The sequence below is a fragment of the Phyllobates terribilis genome, unplaced genomic scaffold, assembly GCF_046119375.1.
Source record: "Phyllobates terribilis strain yellow unplaced genomic scaffold, ASM4611937v1 Scaffold_1__5_contigs__length_1240528914, whole genome shotgun sequence".
NCBI classification, from domain to species: Eukaryota; Metazoa; Chordata; class Amphibia; order Anura; family Dendrobatidae; genus Phyllobates; species Phyllobates terribilis.
This window is the reverse complement of record NW_027362761.1, coordinates 231,299,408-231,315,913: the sequence shown is the minus strand read 5'-3', so window position 1 is coordinate 231,315,913 and position 16,506 is coordinate 231,299,408. Positions and strand designations below refer to the sequence as shown.

The window sequence follows — 16,506 nt, the reverse complement described above, 5'->3', positions numbered from 1 at the left end:
ACTACCATAATTGTACATCCCAGTTATATTATATGCACAGTAGATGTGCAGGAGCCACCTGTGTCTTACAGTTGACGCTCCACTATAACAGGGATAACGGCTATCAGGTATTTGCATATAGCTGTAGGGTGGGCCCCGAGGATCAATTCCTCCTCTGGGCCCCAGACACCCCAGTCCGACACTGGACACGGGGGCCGGAGACACAGGGGCTGCAGACCACAGACACGGGGGCCGAGACATGGGGGCCAGGGACCAGAGACATAGGGACCAGAGACATGGGGGCCAGGGACCAGAGACAAAATTATCACTCCAAGGCATACAGTGCAGATACAGAATAAAATTTACATCCAGGAACTTACCGCTGACATCTCATCTGATTAGAGTCAGTTTCTGCTGCTTCTTCTCCATCTGGTCAGACCGTCATGTCGACATCTCCCAGTCATGACTCGTCTTGTCAAGATGATCACTGCACCCCTAAAAAAAAACAAGGTCACATATATTATATACATACAGTGGGGCAAAAAAGTATTTAGTCAGCCACCAATTGTGCAAGTTCTCCCGCTTAAAAAGATGAGAGACGCCTGTAATTGACATCATAGGTAGACCTCAACTATGAGAGACAAAATGAGAAAACAAATCCTGAAAATCACATTGTCTGATTTGAAAAAAAAATTTGTCTCCCCCGCACTGCGCCACTGAATACAGATATGTACTCCACCATTAATATACTATTAGCCACGTACCAATCAAAATATATCCATCATTGTCCTCTCCCCCACCTCCATCATTGTCCTCTCCCCCACCTCCATCATTGTCCTCTCCCCCACCTCCATCATTGTCATCTTCCCCTCCTCGATCATTGTCATCTCCCCCACCTCCATCATTGGCATCTCCCCCACTTCCATCATTGGCATCTCCCCCTCCTTCATCATTGTTCTCCCCACCTCCATCGTTGTCCTCTCCTCTACCTCCATCATTGTCATATCTCCCCCACCTCCATCATTGTCATATCTCCCCTACCTCCATCATTGTCATATCTCCCCTACCTCCATCATTGTCATATCTCCCCCACCTCCATCATTGTCATATCTCCCCCACCTCCATCATTGCTCTACTCCCACCTCCATCATTGTTTTCCCTCATCCCCATCATTGTCCTCTCCCCCACCTTCATCATTGCTCTCCCCCATTTCCATCATTGCTCTTTCCCACCTCAATCATTGTTCTCCCCATCTTCATCATGGTTCTCCCCCACCTCCTCCATCATTGCTCTCCCCCCAAAAATGAAAAATAAATACATTAATAACATATAAATGAATAAATAAAAAGTAGTTAAAAAAATAAATGCATAAATTAAAAAAAAAAAAAAGATCCGCTCCGAATCTAAATCTCTGTTACAGAAAGAGGGGCACATTTTAAATGTATTTTAGTGGTCCTGTGTGGTCTTAAAATAAATTGTGAAAAACAGATAGTCCTATATTTTCTTATGTGTATCACCTGATATCGTCCAAAAAAAAAACAACATATAAAAATGAAGCCCCTTGTATCAGGAAAATAGGATATTGACATTTTTTGAACATATGAACAAGAAAAATGTGATAAGCTATATGTACAAAAAAATATGTCTGGTTAGGTAGGGGGTGAGGGTGGAGAGGGAGGGGGAGGGGAGGGTGGCATGGCCTGGTCTTGAACTGGTTAACAGTATATTGATGAACAAATGTAATATGAATAATACAAGGAATAATTATTTACTTTCTAAAGCGCCAACATATTCTGCAGAGCTGTCCAACAACATAGCGTAAGTGTAGGCATCGTTCCTCCTGTGGTTGTGATACAGCAGGACATGCTGATACTTGCAGTGCCGCAGCTGCCTCAGGTTTGTGTTCACCTGGTGTCCTGGCCAGCAGGTGGCGCTCACACAGGCTCCGTGCCTGACAGAGGTTCCCTGGCCGTGACGTCAGGATGCTGTTGGCAGGGGGTGCAGGGAGGAGAGCCTGCCCACTGCTACCTCCCCTCACACTGTGCGGGACTCACAAGGGGCAGGTCTGCCACAGGCTGTGCAACTTTTTTTTTGCGAAGTCCATTTTTTTGGTTCTGTCCATGTCCCGTGTGGAGCTTACAAGGATGGTTACCCTGGTGCCCTAAGTGCTGCAGTCAGTGCCACACTCCGTGCCTGCCAGCCCCTGTAAGGTAGAGGGAGAAGGTGAGGGGAGCAGCGCAGGCTGACAAAGGGCTGATTGTCCGGAGCTGGAGGACACGCAGCAGGCACAGCACAGGGGATGCCCGCCAGTCGTCTGCCAACTTCAGCTTAGGAAGGAGCTCTGGATGCTGTAAGGATGCCCAGGAGAGCTGAGGGGCTCGGAGCCGCCGTGCTGGGGCTGCTGGCAGTGTGCTCTGTGCTGGGCCATCGGGCGGCAGGTAAGAGGCACATGCCATGTACTTTGTTGTGGGTGCCACATGTGGGCATCAGTGATCGGGCAGAGCGCACAGGAGATTAGAGGTGTGTGACCCCTGCTGATGGCTGCATGGGGGTAACCTCTGGCCACTACAGCCCTCTCCCTAGCCTTAGTCCGGACAGCTGGACTTCTGCAGGGCAGGAGGTAATGTGAATAATCCCCTCACTCATAGGGGCACTATTAGCCATTAGTCTTATGGAGACTAGGGGTCCTGGCTGGGAATGCTGGGTGGAGTAGTGATTTCTACCTTTATTCAATCTGCATCTAACAAAAAAATCTGCCACAAAATCTCATTTTAGATCAATATTGAAATAACCACAAATGAAATAACGAAGTATTGTAAGAATACAAATGTCGATATGAACATGACAGCTTTATTCTTGGAATATTTGGTAATTTCGTGTACATTCCAGCATTGAATTTGTATTAGATTGTTTAGATGACTGCTGCAATATATTACATTTCTGCTCCTTTTTATTACTGCGCACCTATAATAGAAGGGGCTAGTGCATCTGTTAAATGGCCACTAAAGTGGTAATGGTGGGAGGGGGTGGGGTTAAAAGGGAATGTGCGCAATATGCAAATAACACCCACTGCCTCGCTGTAAGACCCCTCAGGCCAATCAGAAGTGCCAGGGCTTCTTGCAGGTGAGCGTATTCTCAACCCATGGACTGGTTTCAAATTTAGGCTGAAAAATAGCATCTCTAACCGGTATAGGGAAAGCCATTACTCAGCCTTGGCGTATAGAAGACCACCTTGGCCCCTCTAAATGTATAGTGTCTAGTCAGAGATGTCCTTTACCATGTCCGCGGGCATTTAATTGTTACCTTATTACTTTTCTGGTTATCCTGATGCTTGATACATTAATACCTTGTATTAATGGAATGTCTGACCAGTAACAATGGAAAAATGTAATTGTTATCTCCCTCTGGTGCATTGGGGACACATTGACTCCCATGCAGACTAGTATATTAGTGGTCTTGACTCATTATTTGAAGGGGTCATTGGTGGCTTTATAATGACTGGATTGACTAAGAGATTACAGGAAGGTCATATTTATTATTTAAAGGCCTTTGGCTCGATCTTGAGCCATGGCGACTTGATGGATGAACGCTTTGTAGGAAGATCGATATTGTGCAAGCCTAGATAGGACCACCAGGGACTTATCCACCGTTATCTTGATTGTATCAAGCCATTGGGTTGCTGGTCTCCCTCTTCGCCTTGTTCCTTCTATTTTTCAGACCATGAAGTCCTTCTCCAGTAATTGCTCTTTGTATGATGTCCATCAGAAATATAGCTCACAAGAAACACAGCTGACCAGAAAGGTCATAAGTGCCTGGAAAATATCTGTAGATAACCATTGAGAAGTATGTGATCCAAGTGTGTTCAGCGCTAATCTTATCAGCGGTGTCCTATTAGCCCTTCCAATGAATTACTGGACAATGTGGACCAATGCTGTGTACACCACATATACCCTGCTGATCTCTATAGGCATCAACAATTGAGCACAAATACAAAGTCCTCTCTATTTAACCGCTTTGTTTCAGTATGGGTCATTCCGGTGTCAATCCATTCAGTAATCTGGGGTGTTTGTTAATTTTTTGTCCTCTCCCCCTACTGAGCTGTGAATTCATACAGTTCAAAGTGCAGCAGGGATTTGTGATCATAGCTCAGGGGAGCAGAAGTGATGTTGTAGATTGGAGTGGACATGTTAATCAAATGCATGTTTTGAAAGAACTTTTCTTCTCCTAGTCCTGCTCTAATCCATTTAGCTCTCCCCAGGAGGTGACAGATGCTTGGATTGTGGACTTCCTGTTGCTCAGCTCCAGGGTCCTGTGCTCTCTGCCTGGCTGCCATTTGTTGCATTACCTGGAGGAGGGGGAGGGTGAGGAGGTCTCGCTGCCTCTTGTGTGATGTGAGACATTTGATCTGAGTTTTGTAGACAGTTTTCTCTTTATCCTTTGTTGATTTATGATGACCCCTTTTGAAAGTGCACAGTTGGATGATCTGTTACTTGTGATGAAAAGTTTAGTGTTTAGGCAATCGTTACAAATGGGGTTTGATATAGAAATAGACAAAATATAAAATATCTAATAACATTATTACAGTAAACTTGAATATGTATTTCCTTTAACAGATCTGTGCTCAGATTATCATCACTAAACTCATTTTTCTTTATATTGCAATAGGCCACAGGATTAAAGGGGTTGTCCACTACTATTGATAATGTGGCAATGTATTTTTATGGTGGAAATAAGTTTATTTGTAATTACCTTACGTTGCCATTACTGCCTGTGAGCGGCGCTATCGCTGGCCGCTCACAGGCATCACGTGACCCCTGGCTGCAGCCGGCTCTGACATCCGCTGATGTCACGTCATGTTCTGGCTGTAGCCGGGCGTGACTCAGTGCTGCGTTCCACGGTGAGTGATGGGCTGTGGGCAGGGTTACCCCGCGCATCACACTCAGCATCCACCACGCGCTTTCCCTCTCCTCATTCATTGGGAAGGTGTGCGGTGGATGTTGGGTGTGACGCGTGGGGTAACCCCGCCAACAACCCAGCATCCACCGCGGGGACTGTGTCACTGATGTCACTCCTCACTTGTCGTGACATCAGCGGAAGGAAGAGCCGGCTGCAGCCGGGGGTCACGTGATGCCTGTGAGCGGCCAGCGATAGCGCCACTCACAGGCAAGAACACCAGCACAAGGTAATTACAAATAAAGTTATTTTCACCATAAAAATACATTGACACATTATCAGTAGTAGTGGACAACCCCTTTAAAGGATTTGTCCTGTGCTCTGTCTTCAGGAACACACCGCTTGCTTGCCGGGGGCAGTGCGCTCCTGAATGATTGACAGTTTGGATAATCTGCATGGTTGTGATGCTGCCCAACCTGGGCTCCCCGATGCTGCAAGCCTATGGTGCATCAGGAACTGCAGGGGCATTAAAGCACCACTCCAGCATTTTTTTATTTCAGAGCTGGAGTGGTGCTACTAATCTAAGTTCCCTGCTCCTTGTCTCATACTTACCAGCCGACATCTTCAGCTGTTTTGGGTGCCACTCCGGTCGGTCTCCAACAGTTTGTGACCTGCCGGATCACTCCAGTGTTTGCTGGGTGACCCAAAGGTCTATGTAAGTCTATGAGCGCCAGAACGAGGCTTTCTTAGCCTTAGCATTGAGAGCATGTGACCATTACCTTTGACTTATAATCAGTCAGAAGTTGCAAGAAAGGCTGAAGATGGCGGCTAGTAAGTATAAGATTAGGCTCAGGGAACTTAGATTAATAGCACCGCGGAAATAAAAAAAAAAACCACTGGAGTGGTACTTAAAAGCTTGCTAGATCATGCGACTTTATATGGCCTGCTTCTAATGCAAAGAGCTTGCAGTCACTGCTCTCCTTGCCTACTTGACCAGCCTATGCTGATAAACTGCAGAGGTGGCTAACTTTTACAAGCACTACTTTTCAATTTTACCCATCTGAGCAGAAGGGACAATTTCTGTCTATAACCAAGCGCTAATTGATTATGTACTAGCTGCTTGTTGCTCGCTTATGGCTTTATGAGCTTGCATGTTGTTGGTAGCACAGGGCAATGTGCTGCCAACAACGATAATTTTTATGCTGGCATAAATGATCTAATTTGCAGCCAAATAACTGTTTTGGTCAATCGCCAGCTCATCACATGCTTACACAGCCCAAAGTTCAGAAAAGAGCATTCTTAGCAATGCTCATTCGCCGTTCATCTGGTCGTGTAAATGGCCCAGCGTACAAAAAGGTCTAAATTGATTGTGTATACAAAAAAAATCACTTTTACAATTGGCTTTCATTAATAATTTTGCACAATTTGGCTTTTACAGGCTCTTTGTTTCCCTGCATCTCTAATGTAGTCTGTGGCCATAAATCAGCCGACAGGAGCTCAAGAAAATATAGATAAAAAAGTGACAAACTTTCTTGGTATTGTCAGAAGGAGCTCACTGACTGATCATCAGGTAAAGAGGTCGGCCCCATTCTCTTGTTAGTGCAGATGTCCTCACACACTGATCAGCTCTTCTGACCATACAATGGCCGCTAGTGGAGGAACATGTGACCAGACCGGTCCATCAGTCTCCTCCAATTGTAAAACACCTCACATGGGAAAGCTGCTTTTCTATTGGAGGAGGCTGATGGACCGGTCTGATCACATGTTCCTCCACTAGCGGCCATTGTATGGTCAGAAGAGCTTGTCAGTGTGTGAGGAAACTGCGCTAACAAGAGAAGGTGGCCGACCTTATTACCTGAGAATCCATCAGTGAGATCCTTCTAACAGTAACAGGAATGTTTCTAACTCTTTTATCTGTCGTTTCCTGAGCTCCTCTCAGCTGATTTATGGCCACAGGATATAATATAGTTGAATTTGCAGGGAAACAAAGATGTAATGTGAGTGTACTAATATACTCACCTACCGCTGCTCCGTCCGGTGTCCAGCGCCATTCTTCTCCTCTTCTCAGTGATGTCACCACAATTGCAACTAGCAGTTCACTCTTCTAGAGAGCCGGATGTCTCTTTAACAGTGTAAGCCTATGGTTCCTCCTTCTGACGCTCCATAGACTTCGCCTGTTCACGTGTCCAGTAATGATCTGTCAGAACAGATCCAGCCGAAATCTATTAGGAAAAAAGTTATGCTGATGCAACTTTTTAGTCCGTTATTCATTAACTGATCTTTGCCGGATCCGTTTTTTTAACATTGGAGTCAAAGGCCAACAGATCCGTTAGTGCGGGTTCTGTTGTCGTCTATTTCTAACGGATCCGACAAGAAACTGCCTCAAACTAAACAGCTTCAAACCTAAACAGCTGTCATTGTTTCCATGGTTTATGTCCAGGGGTACCCATGGTGCATTGTTAGAATCTAGGGGTAACCTCATATGCTGCTTAGTGACAGTGCACAAGGAGCTTCTGAGGATCTAGCCGTGTCTGGTACTAGTCCCTGTATTTTTTATATAATAGCACCAGAGTATTTTTTTTCTTTGGTTGACATCCAAATTATATATTCAGAAGAAACATTGGAGCTAAGTGAGTTTAAAGTTGGATGCTAAAATTGTCCCATGCACTGACAGAAGTTATGAATGTGTTGATTGGTGTAAGAGCTGTTCAGTTCCTGTGTGTCTCTTCTGCATGAGAGAATGTCCTTGGGTTTAGACACCATGATGTCTTTTTGTTCCATTTACTTTAGGTGACCTCACTTTGCAGATATTTATGACTTTACTTTCAGGATAACATCACTCCAGAGATATTTACCTCCATGTGCGAGTTCATGCTCAGAGGGAAGAGATCCATCACCTTTTTACTGTTCCATTCATCTAGAGCTTGTGACTGCTCATAAAGTGAAGAATATTCCGGTTGAATGTTCCTCACCCCAAATTACTTGTAAACACAGATCAGCAATGTTTCTCTCTGTTTAGGAGGTTACCTTTAGTATAAGACATCTTCATTGAAGCCACGTAGATGCAAAGATGTTGCAGCCGATATGACAGTTTATGATAATTCTGTTCGGTCATCTTCAAAATAGTGAAGGTAACTGTTTAATGGAAGTCCATTGTACCATCAAATTTCTTTTCATTATTGAGTCAATTATTTATCTTTCACATAGACATCTGAAAATAGAAATGTTTTCCATAACGGTCACGTTCAGTTTATAATTCATAGCAGATTCCTATTTTTTAATAATAATTAGATACACTGATATATATTTGCTAATCCCACTAGGTTTGCACATACTATTGTTTGAGTACTTGTAGAAGGCTCTGTAGCAGACAAAAACTGACTTTTCTCTTCTGAGGTTAAGTTTCTCCTTTGTTCCAACTGGAAGTGATCTGATATCTACAGAGCGATCTCTATTCATATGTCTTGGCATGCATGTCTTGGTCTTGTATCTCCTCTTTGTTCCCAATAATAACATTGAGATTGTAACTGTTCCAATTTATTCTTGTTTCACTGTCCTTATGTTTGATCTGCAAGTTTTACTAGGGAACCAAACTTCATCTCTTGGGTTAGAATATATTTATCTTTTTCTCCAAAGAGAGATGCTTTTTGGACGTTGTGATCTTTAGGAATGTCACTAATGAAATGGGAAGTAGAGCGTTTGTATGGTTAAAGGCATGTTTATATGAAGTGATTACCAAAGCCACATGACTCTATCATATGATGAGGGTTATATTGTGAACATGTGGGTTTAGCTGCCCATAATCTCATCCTAAAACTGACCACACTAAAAACTCCGCATAAAAGCTGTCGGATGAACAATCAGCGAAACCATTGTTCGACCAATAGATATCTAATGTGCGTAGAGAGCTTTATAGTAGGGTATATGAAATGTTCAGGATTAATAATGCATAATAAATAATGGGCGGAGCTATCAAAATTGGGAATGTAATAGTTCTTAATGATGGGCAAGCAAATAATATAGTCAATAGCAGGGCTCCCTATAAACATGCAATTAAAGGAGCTAGCTGCTGGACATCTCTTTTTTCTGACAAATTTCCATTGTAGGGCAAATCCACTATTTTCAGCCCAATAGACAATGAGACATAGATAAGGCTACCCCCATAGATATTAGACTGTTGGCAAATGACATTACAATTACGTCTTGAGCAGACGACCGTTTAAATTGGACAAGTGCTATCCATGTTTGTGACGGATAGCACTCGTACCCACACTATTTTATGGGGCTGTGCACATGTCCGATTTTTTTCCTTGGGAGATTTCTCCTTCAGTGATATAGGAAAAAAATCATAGCATGCCCGATTTGCCTCCCGAGAATCGGATGGCATTCGCCCAGTCAAGTCTAAGTCCAAACTTTTATATATTTTTTCTCTCCACCTCCGAAAAAATTGGATCCCACTCTGATCAAACTCTGTTCAGAGTCTAATTAGCATAATCGGACCGTTTTTCTCGGATTGAGACCAAATGGTTGTATAACCCTAGCCTCAGTGTATCTTTCTGACACATATCTATTATGTATACTTGGCTTTACAGACATTTGGGCTATTTTAAACCAAACTGACCAAAATTTATTTAATCTGTACCTACTTCAGACTTGCCAGAAATATGACATAGGGGGTAAGCATTATCTGGCCATGCAAACTGGATGCAAATGTAGCTTTTTTATGAACAATTTTCTTATTGGATAATGATTGGAATTTAATGATTGAAATGGTGATTTTTTTTTTCTCACCAAAATAAGTACCTGCAGGGTATTCTTCTTACTTGCAAATCTAATGTGAATGCCTATCTTTGAGGAATAGGCAGTAAAGGAAAGGGTTGGCAGTAGGGGAGAATTAATCACATTTATCTAGTGGCCAGTTGTTTGCAGGAAACCTGCCTTTCTCAGGCTCTTTGGTGTTGTTAATTAGTATCGTCATTTGTATGGAAATGAGTTTCCCTGCTAATTACAAAACTAGCAGGCCTTTCATTGGCAATGAGCCAAGGAATGAGTTCCTGTTTCAATACTCTATTGATTATTGGCCTAGAATGGGTGACTGTGAAAACAAATGTGTTTGAGAGGATTGCAGTCAGCTGATGCTAACCTGTGATATCTACAGTTTGGATATTTATTCATGCTCGTCAATTTTTGGAATTTCCATACTAGTGAATGGAGAGAGCCATGTAGGTTTGGCCAACTCTCCATTCCCAGTAGTGTAGAATGGGGCCTTGTTCTTGAGGTAGATGCAAATCTTAAGTCCCCCATACACTTTAAATGGTTTAGCCGGCAGTGATCTTGCCTGACTCTCCCATACGCAGGAGCGCTCCCTCTGTCAACTTTAGTTTATGTGTATGGAGGCCTTTAGGTTTGGTTTACACTATCTTATTTGTGGTGCTAAATGACTGCCAATCAGCTACATGTTTGTCTATTGGCAGTAGTTTAATAGCTTGTTTAGATAGGCTGACCTCACTTCCCATGCAAACAGAACGATTGGTTATAGATCGTTTGGTGCGCATTGTTCTCGCAGCCCATGTCTTGTCTACACAGGACAATGTACTGCCAATAACGTGGATTTTTATGTAGAGATGAGCAAATCGATTTGGAGGCCAAATCAGTAATCCATGGCCACTGGACGGTTGTCCTGCAAGCCTGCTACATGCCAGAATCCCCGGTGCTTCTTCGGATGTGTAGGCCCAGCTCAACATCATTGGGCCTACTAAACAGAAGAGGCACCAAGGATTCTGCTTAAAGGGAATTGGTTCACAGGGCTCCTGTCCAGCAACCACAGACTCCTGACATGGCCAGTGGGCCAGGGGTCTGCAAAGTGATTCTCTCATCTCTTATTTTCCAGCGAGCTTAAAAATTATTTCACCTAACGAATGAGTGTTTTGCTCGTTTTGGAGATTGGCCGCCTGTTTATAGCAGCTTACTATCGGGAAACAATTGTTTTTAGGAACACTTGTTCACAATAATCGGTCAGTAGTGAGACTCACATCTATCAGATATTTATTGCATATCCACAGGATGTCCAAAATTGGACAACTTTTTTAAAGAGAGTCAGCCACACCCAAAACACATATTAGCCCCTGCAAAAATAATACATGTCATGTACATGTTAATAGAACACTGCCAGAGAAAATTACTCATAATTCAAGTGAATATTAGGGTCCATGATTGGCGTGGCCAAGGGCTCAGTGCACTGTTATGCAATTGCATTTTTTGGACTTCCCCTGTTTCTGATTGACAACGCTCGCCTGTCCAGAGCAAGCGTTGACTGAACTCATCCCACGTGTCTGCGTGAGTGCATTGACACTACCTAATCTTGGCCACATACACAGAGTATCAAAACGGGGTGTGAACATGTTGTGGTCGGGCGCGTTCTCTTTCCTGGCTCCTTTCTGAAGTCGCTCAATTGCTAAACTTCAGATGTATCATTGTAGTGAGCAGCAGACACAGAGAGGAGCCAGAAAGGAGACAAACTACCATTAAATGCTCTCACAATTGCTTCATGTCACAGTTTAGCATTGTAACATGTAGCAACTGTCTTGTACTTAGCGGAGAATTCTATTAAATATAAACCACATATATACTGTATATTAATCTCACTATATTTCATTAAATCACTGTAAGTGACTCCAAAAAACATGGCATTATCTGAGTAGACGGAAGAGGCAGGTATCTGTACTGTGGGAAACTTGACTCCTGCTTGTTTGCACAAATGCTTGCAATATATCAGCGTTTTGATTAGATGCTGACCATTACGTTTTTCCATATCTAAAAAGGGAGTTTTTATTTGTTGCATGGGAGTTTAGGGTCTGGGATCCCAGTCTTTGCCTTTCTTAGTCCCTCTTGACCAGGAAACAGACAGACATTTCAAGTTGTTTAGTCCCTTTGGAGTTGTTACTCAATAAAGGAAGTTGTTATTCGGCTAAGTATGTCTGAGGGTTATGCAGGGCTCAAGGCTTTCACTCAAGCAGTTAAACCTTTTCAAGAAAGGAATGGCGAGGAATTAGCACACTGAAAGAAGATGCATTCTTTGTCATTCCCAAACCTTTCTCTTATATAGCCCATTTGCAAATTATTTCAGCATAAGTAGGAGAACAAAGGCCAATGAATACAAAATGGCCCACCTTCTGAGGTCCTCAACATAACATTGAAATGTCTGAAATCACCCTTTTACTATTCATTTTCTTGAGTGTTGTTCCTATGCTGCTAATCATTGCAGTGTGGACCAAGTTGATATAATGTATCCATATAGTTAATGACAGTGATACTCATACATTAGAGTTTTGTGTTCAGGCCATGCCTCCCTTGTCTTCTCACTAGTTTATATGTCCAAAGTGGCACATCCAGTGTAATTGGGAAACCCCAGGGTGCCAATGCCCATATTGTTCTTTGTCATTTGGTTCATTTGATCAGTATTTGCATTTAGGTGAGGTAGAGGTCATGGGAGCTGAAAAAAATACATTTATAGCAGTAAACACATAAAATCTCTTGCCTTTTGTATATGCTGTATAAGAATAGGAAAAAGAGCCTACCTTACCTAATCATTGCCTGTGTTTAGTACTGTGCATTGCTCAGATTTAACTTAATGCATTTATTGGCTAGATTAATAATCTTGTGCTATTCGATAAACCTAAAAGAAGTGGTTTTGAGAATTTGAATACATTTCTAGGTGAAAACCATTCGGGTCTTTCTGAAATATCTTTAGATAAATGAATGTGATGGTTTCTGGGCCATTAATACCATTAGAATAGTATTTATATGTCACATTATACATAAGGTTATTATATTTTCATTGTCACATTTCACTCCTTTAAGTTGTGCTAGTTAACCATTCACATAAAAAACCTAGACAAGAAATGAGTGTTTTAATGCCCCCTGCTTACCTCTGCAATGAGTCAGGGTCTCTTAACTCAATCAGGGAACAGTCTGAAGAACAAATATTTAAGTATGCCTTTATTACACCTTCATGTCATTCCCAGAAACCCTTTCCATATGTTCTCCACAAGAGCCATCTTGGTCTTTTTCTTTATTGTTGGGAATCCTATTCGAATCCACTACCTTAATATAAAGGACACTTTGTTGACTTTGTGGTTCTGCCTGTTTAGATAGAAGGGGTGCAGGCTTATGGAATACAGTTTAAAAGAAAAATTGGAAAGGAATAAGTAAAAACTCAAATTCCTCTTGAAGGCAGCTGATCTTTCTTCACAGGTTGTATTCACTTTTCTGTGTTCTTGACAAAAATACTTTTGGCAAGAAAGACAGGAACGAAAATAAAGTAACACATGAGAACTATTTTTTATTTTACTCCTTTTTTAACTACTTTAAATAGGTAGTCTTTTTTAACATTTAAACAATTTTTGCTAACACAATAAGAATAGGAGAAAAGGGGAAGGGAAAATGTGATTACACAAGAGTTGATGAGCAGGGGCATTATTAAAGAGGTTGTCTTACAAACATATATAGACTTTATATAGGTGGCTGAACCCATTTAGGACTCTCTTCTACAAACCATAGTGGAGAAATACATTACATTAACAAAAATATTTGGCCAGAATTGACATTCCAAAGTGATAACTGATTAAGAAGTAAAAAAAAAAACATTAAAATGGGGTTTCATCATGAAACAGGCTTCATAACTGATAATACTTCAGCAAAATGCAGCTTAATGCCCCATACACATTGGATGTAAGTTGGCCAAACTCGCCAATTTCATGAGTACCAGATGACCATCTAATGTGTGGGCCTGTTTCCTGATAAATGATGTTGAGGGAGTGAATGATCTGGCCTTTGCAATTTCAACAGTCATTTTATTCTTAAGAGAGAAAAGCAGCTGCCAAAGATATCTGGCAGTGGTTTTCACTTGTCTCACTTTTGATAACATATGAATACTCGGCCGAGCCATAATTGCTCGTATATAGGTGAATAAGGAGAGATAGCCAAGTTGTTGGCTGACAGTTATTTGATGCTACATTCTTTCATCTTTTCAAGAAAGTTACAAAATTATGGTATTGTACTTTTCTTTTTATCTAAATTGATGTTAAATTAGAAGACAGGGAACAATGTGATAACAATTGGAAAATCGTACAAATTATCACTCAATAATTTAGGTAAGTTTCCGCTTTCAGCCTTGTATTTCTAAGTATTCTTATATGTTATCATAGTGAAATATGGTCTCTGGAAAAACCGTTACTCTTTAATGCTGCCAACCTATGTAGTACAATTGCTCTTATAAAATAGAAATATAAATGTTTAATACACTGTAACAAGTTTTGTATTATGCCTTATTAAATAGTTATAGTTTTATATAAATATTGCTAAAATAATAGAGCACATGTAGTTTTCTAATTTCCCCCTCTGAGTGAAAAGGTAGTTTTTTTTCTTTCATATAATAACTCATCTGGAATTGATATACTCATGGATCCCTATAGACAAAAGTTATGTATGTCAGTGTGCGAGTGTATGTAGGAACCCTTTAAAAAATAATTATTGAATGGCAGTGGTAAATAATAGGACAGGGGGTGATGCAATTAGATGTACTAAGTAGCAGAACTGGGAAATAAATGAGATGTTAGCGTATAGACAGTGTAAAAATAATTACAGGCTCATACATGCATTCATCCTGCTCTCTTTACACTATTTTCTGCCTTCCTTTGATTTAGATTCTAGTGCTTTGCTATGTTTGTTGATTTGATAAGCCCCCTTTAAGTGAGTTTATATCAAGGTCTTTTATAAAGGTGTTTGTATACAGTTGGAGCTTGATCAAAAATGCACTTTGCTTGCGCTAACCATATGCAAGCCCCCTATGCCTGTTCAATAGGAGTAGTGGGAGGTATCAAATAAACACTACGAGGAGCAATATTTTCATTTAGAGAATATTATACACAAATAATAAAGAATTTCATGTCCCTATTAATGGACACTGATGTGCTATATGTTTTATAATAGGAGGCAATTCCTCTATTAATTTTCTGGAAATGTAAGAACTTAAAAGGTTGGTCCGAAGGCGAAAGTACATTTTATCTAAATCCCTATCTGTTTGATGCCATAATCTAAACTAATTTCTAATATACTTGCTTTAAAAATTCCCTACCGTTCCCTTACTACACTATCTAACTACTAGCCTATTTTTTTTATACTTCCTGTCTGACGATGACTCGTTTGAGAGCCCCCAGTGCATCCTAGGATAAAACAAATCAGTGACACTCGTTTCAGGGCTAGTCCCTGCTCTGTCTTTACGCTGTGCGATGTGCACAGTGACAGCGCGCACTCTCTTGTCGGCTCAGATCTGCAGTAATGTGTTACAATACTCGTCAGAGTCCAGTGATGTCACCTGCAGGGGCGGCACTGATCTCCTGCATGCGGGGTATTGTAACACTGCTGTGTTGCTGGCTCATTACTGCAGATCTGAGCCGAAAACAGAGCATGCGCTGTCATTTTTAAAGCAAGTATATTAGAAAATTGCTTAGATTATGGCATCAAATAGATAAAGATTTAGATATTCACTTTCGCCTTCGGACCACTCCCTTTAATATGTATTCATGAGAAACCAATATTTTGTCATTTTGACAAACTGACAGATACAATGACCAGAAATGAGAGAAAGAGTTTTAAGGAGCCCTTACAAAACCTTATAAAACTGTTGGCTGAACGATTCTTAGGATCACAGTTCTATCTCCTGACTCCCCAAATAGATATGAATTCTCAACCAATCATTTATGTATTCTGTAAGGAGAGGGCAGAGTAAGTGACCCCATATACAGTATATCACTATTTGCCGATCGTTTGGCCGACAGTCATCTTTCCCAGCTCATCCTTATACAGAAATGCACATTCTGCCAAGCAAACCTGTCTTCCCAAGTAAGAGACTCTGCAGGAGTCTTCTGGCTGTGGCTTATCTTGCTGAAAGGATTGGCAGTCCGAAATGGGACATGCCTGATCCTTACCTCCCTCAATCTCATCTGCCGGGAGAGATTTGGGACGCCCCCATACACATTAGACTGTTGGCTTATATCTGTCAGTATTAGTCTAATGTGTATGGAGGCCGTAACCCACTGCCAGACTCTTCTCGTGTTGGCTTGTCTGCCTGGTGAGTAGCAGGATTGGGCATTTCAATTATTATTGTGTCTCCTGACATCACTTTTAGTATAGATAAGGCAGAATGAAGGGGTGACTCTTAAAGCGGTTATATGGGATCGTAAAATTGATAGTCTATCTTTATGGCAAGCCATTAATATTATATTGGTGTGGTCTACAACGCTGCAGTACCCAGCCCACTAGATGGCGCCCAAGCAGATGGAGCTGTGTAAACAGTTGAGGAGGCTGCAGTGCTGTCATGGGTGCTGAGAGCAGAACTCCCACCATTCTTGGAAAACCACTTTAACCTCTCCCTCTGTTTTTAGTCATCATTTTCCTGCAGGCATGGTGATCCATACGTATGGACATAGGAACACATTCAAATTTTCAGCTGTCCCTTGTTTGTGTTTGTCTCTGTGGCTTTTTTCCTCTGACGTTACAGTGTAATATCCCATCCTCTTGCATTGTCATTAACATCATATATTTAGGTGATAGTTAATCAATAATCTCATTCCA

At 41.6% G+C, this 16,506-nt stretch overlaps 1 protein-coding gene across 1 annotated transcript in view; it reads left to right on the top strand.

Annotated features, from left to right (window-relative positions):
- The first annotated feature begins 1,973 nt into the window (after positions 1–1,973).
- ROR2 (receptor tyrosine kinase like orphan receptor 2) overlaps positions 1,974–16,506 on the top strand; it is a 183,045-nt gene continuing 168,512 nt past the window's right edge. The window contains exon 1 of the mRNA XM_073671021.1: positions 1,974–2,417. Coding sequence (XP_073527122.1) covers positions 2,336–2,417 — 82 coding nt within the window. The 5' untranslated portion in view covers positions 1,974–2,335. The remainder of the gene's footprint in view (positions 2,418–16,506) is intronic.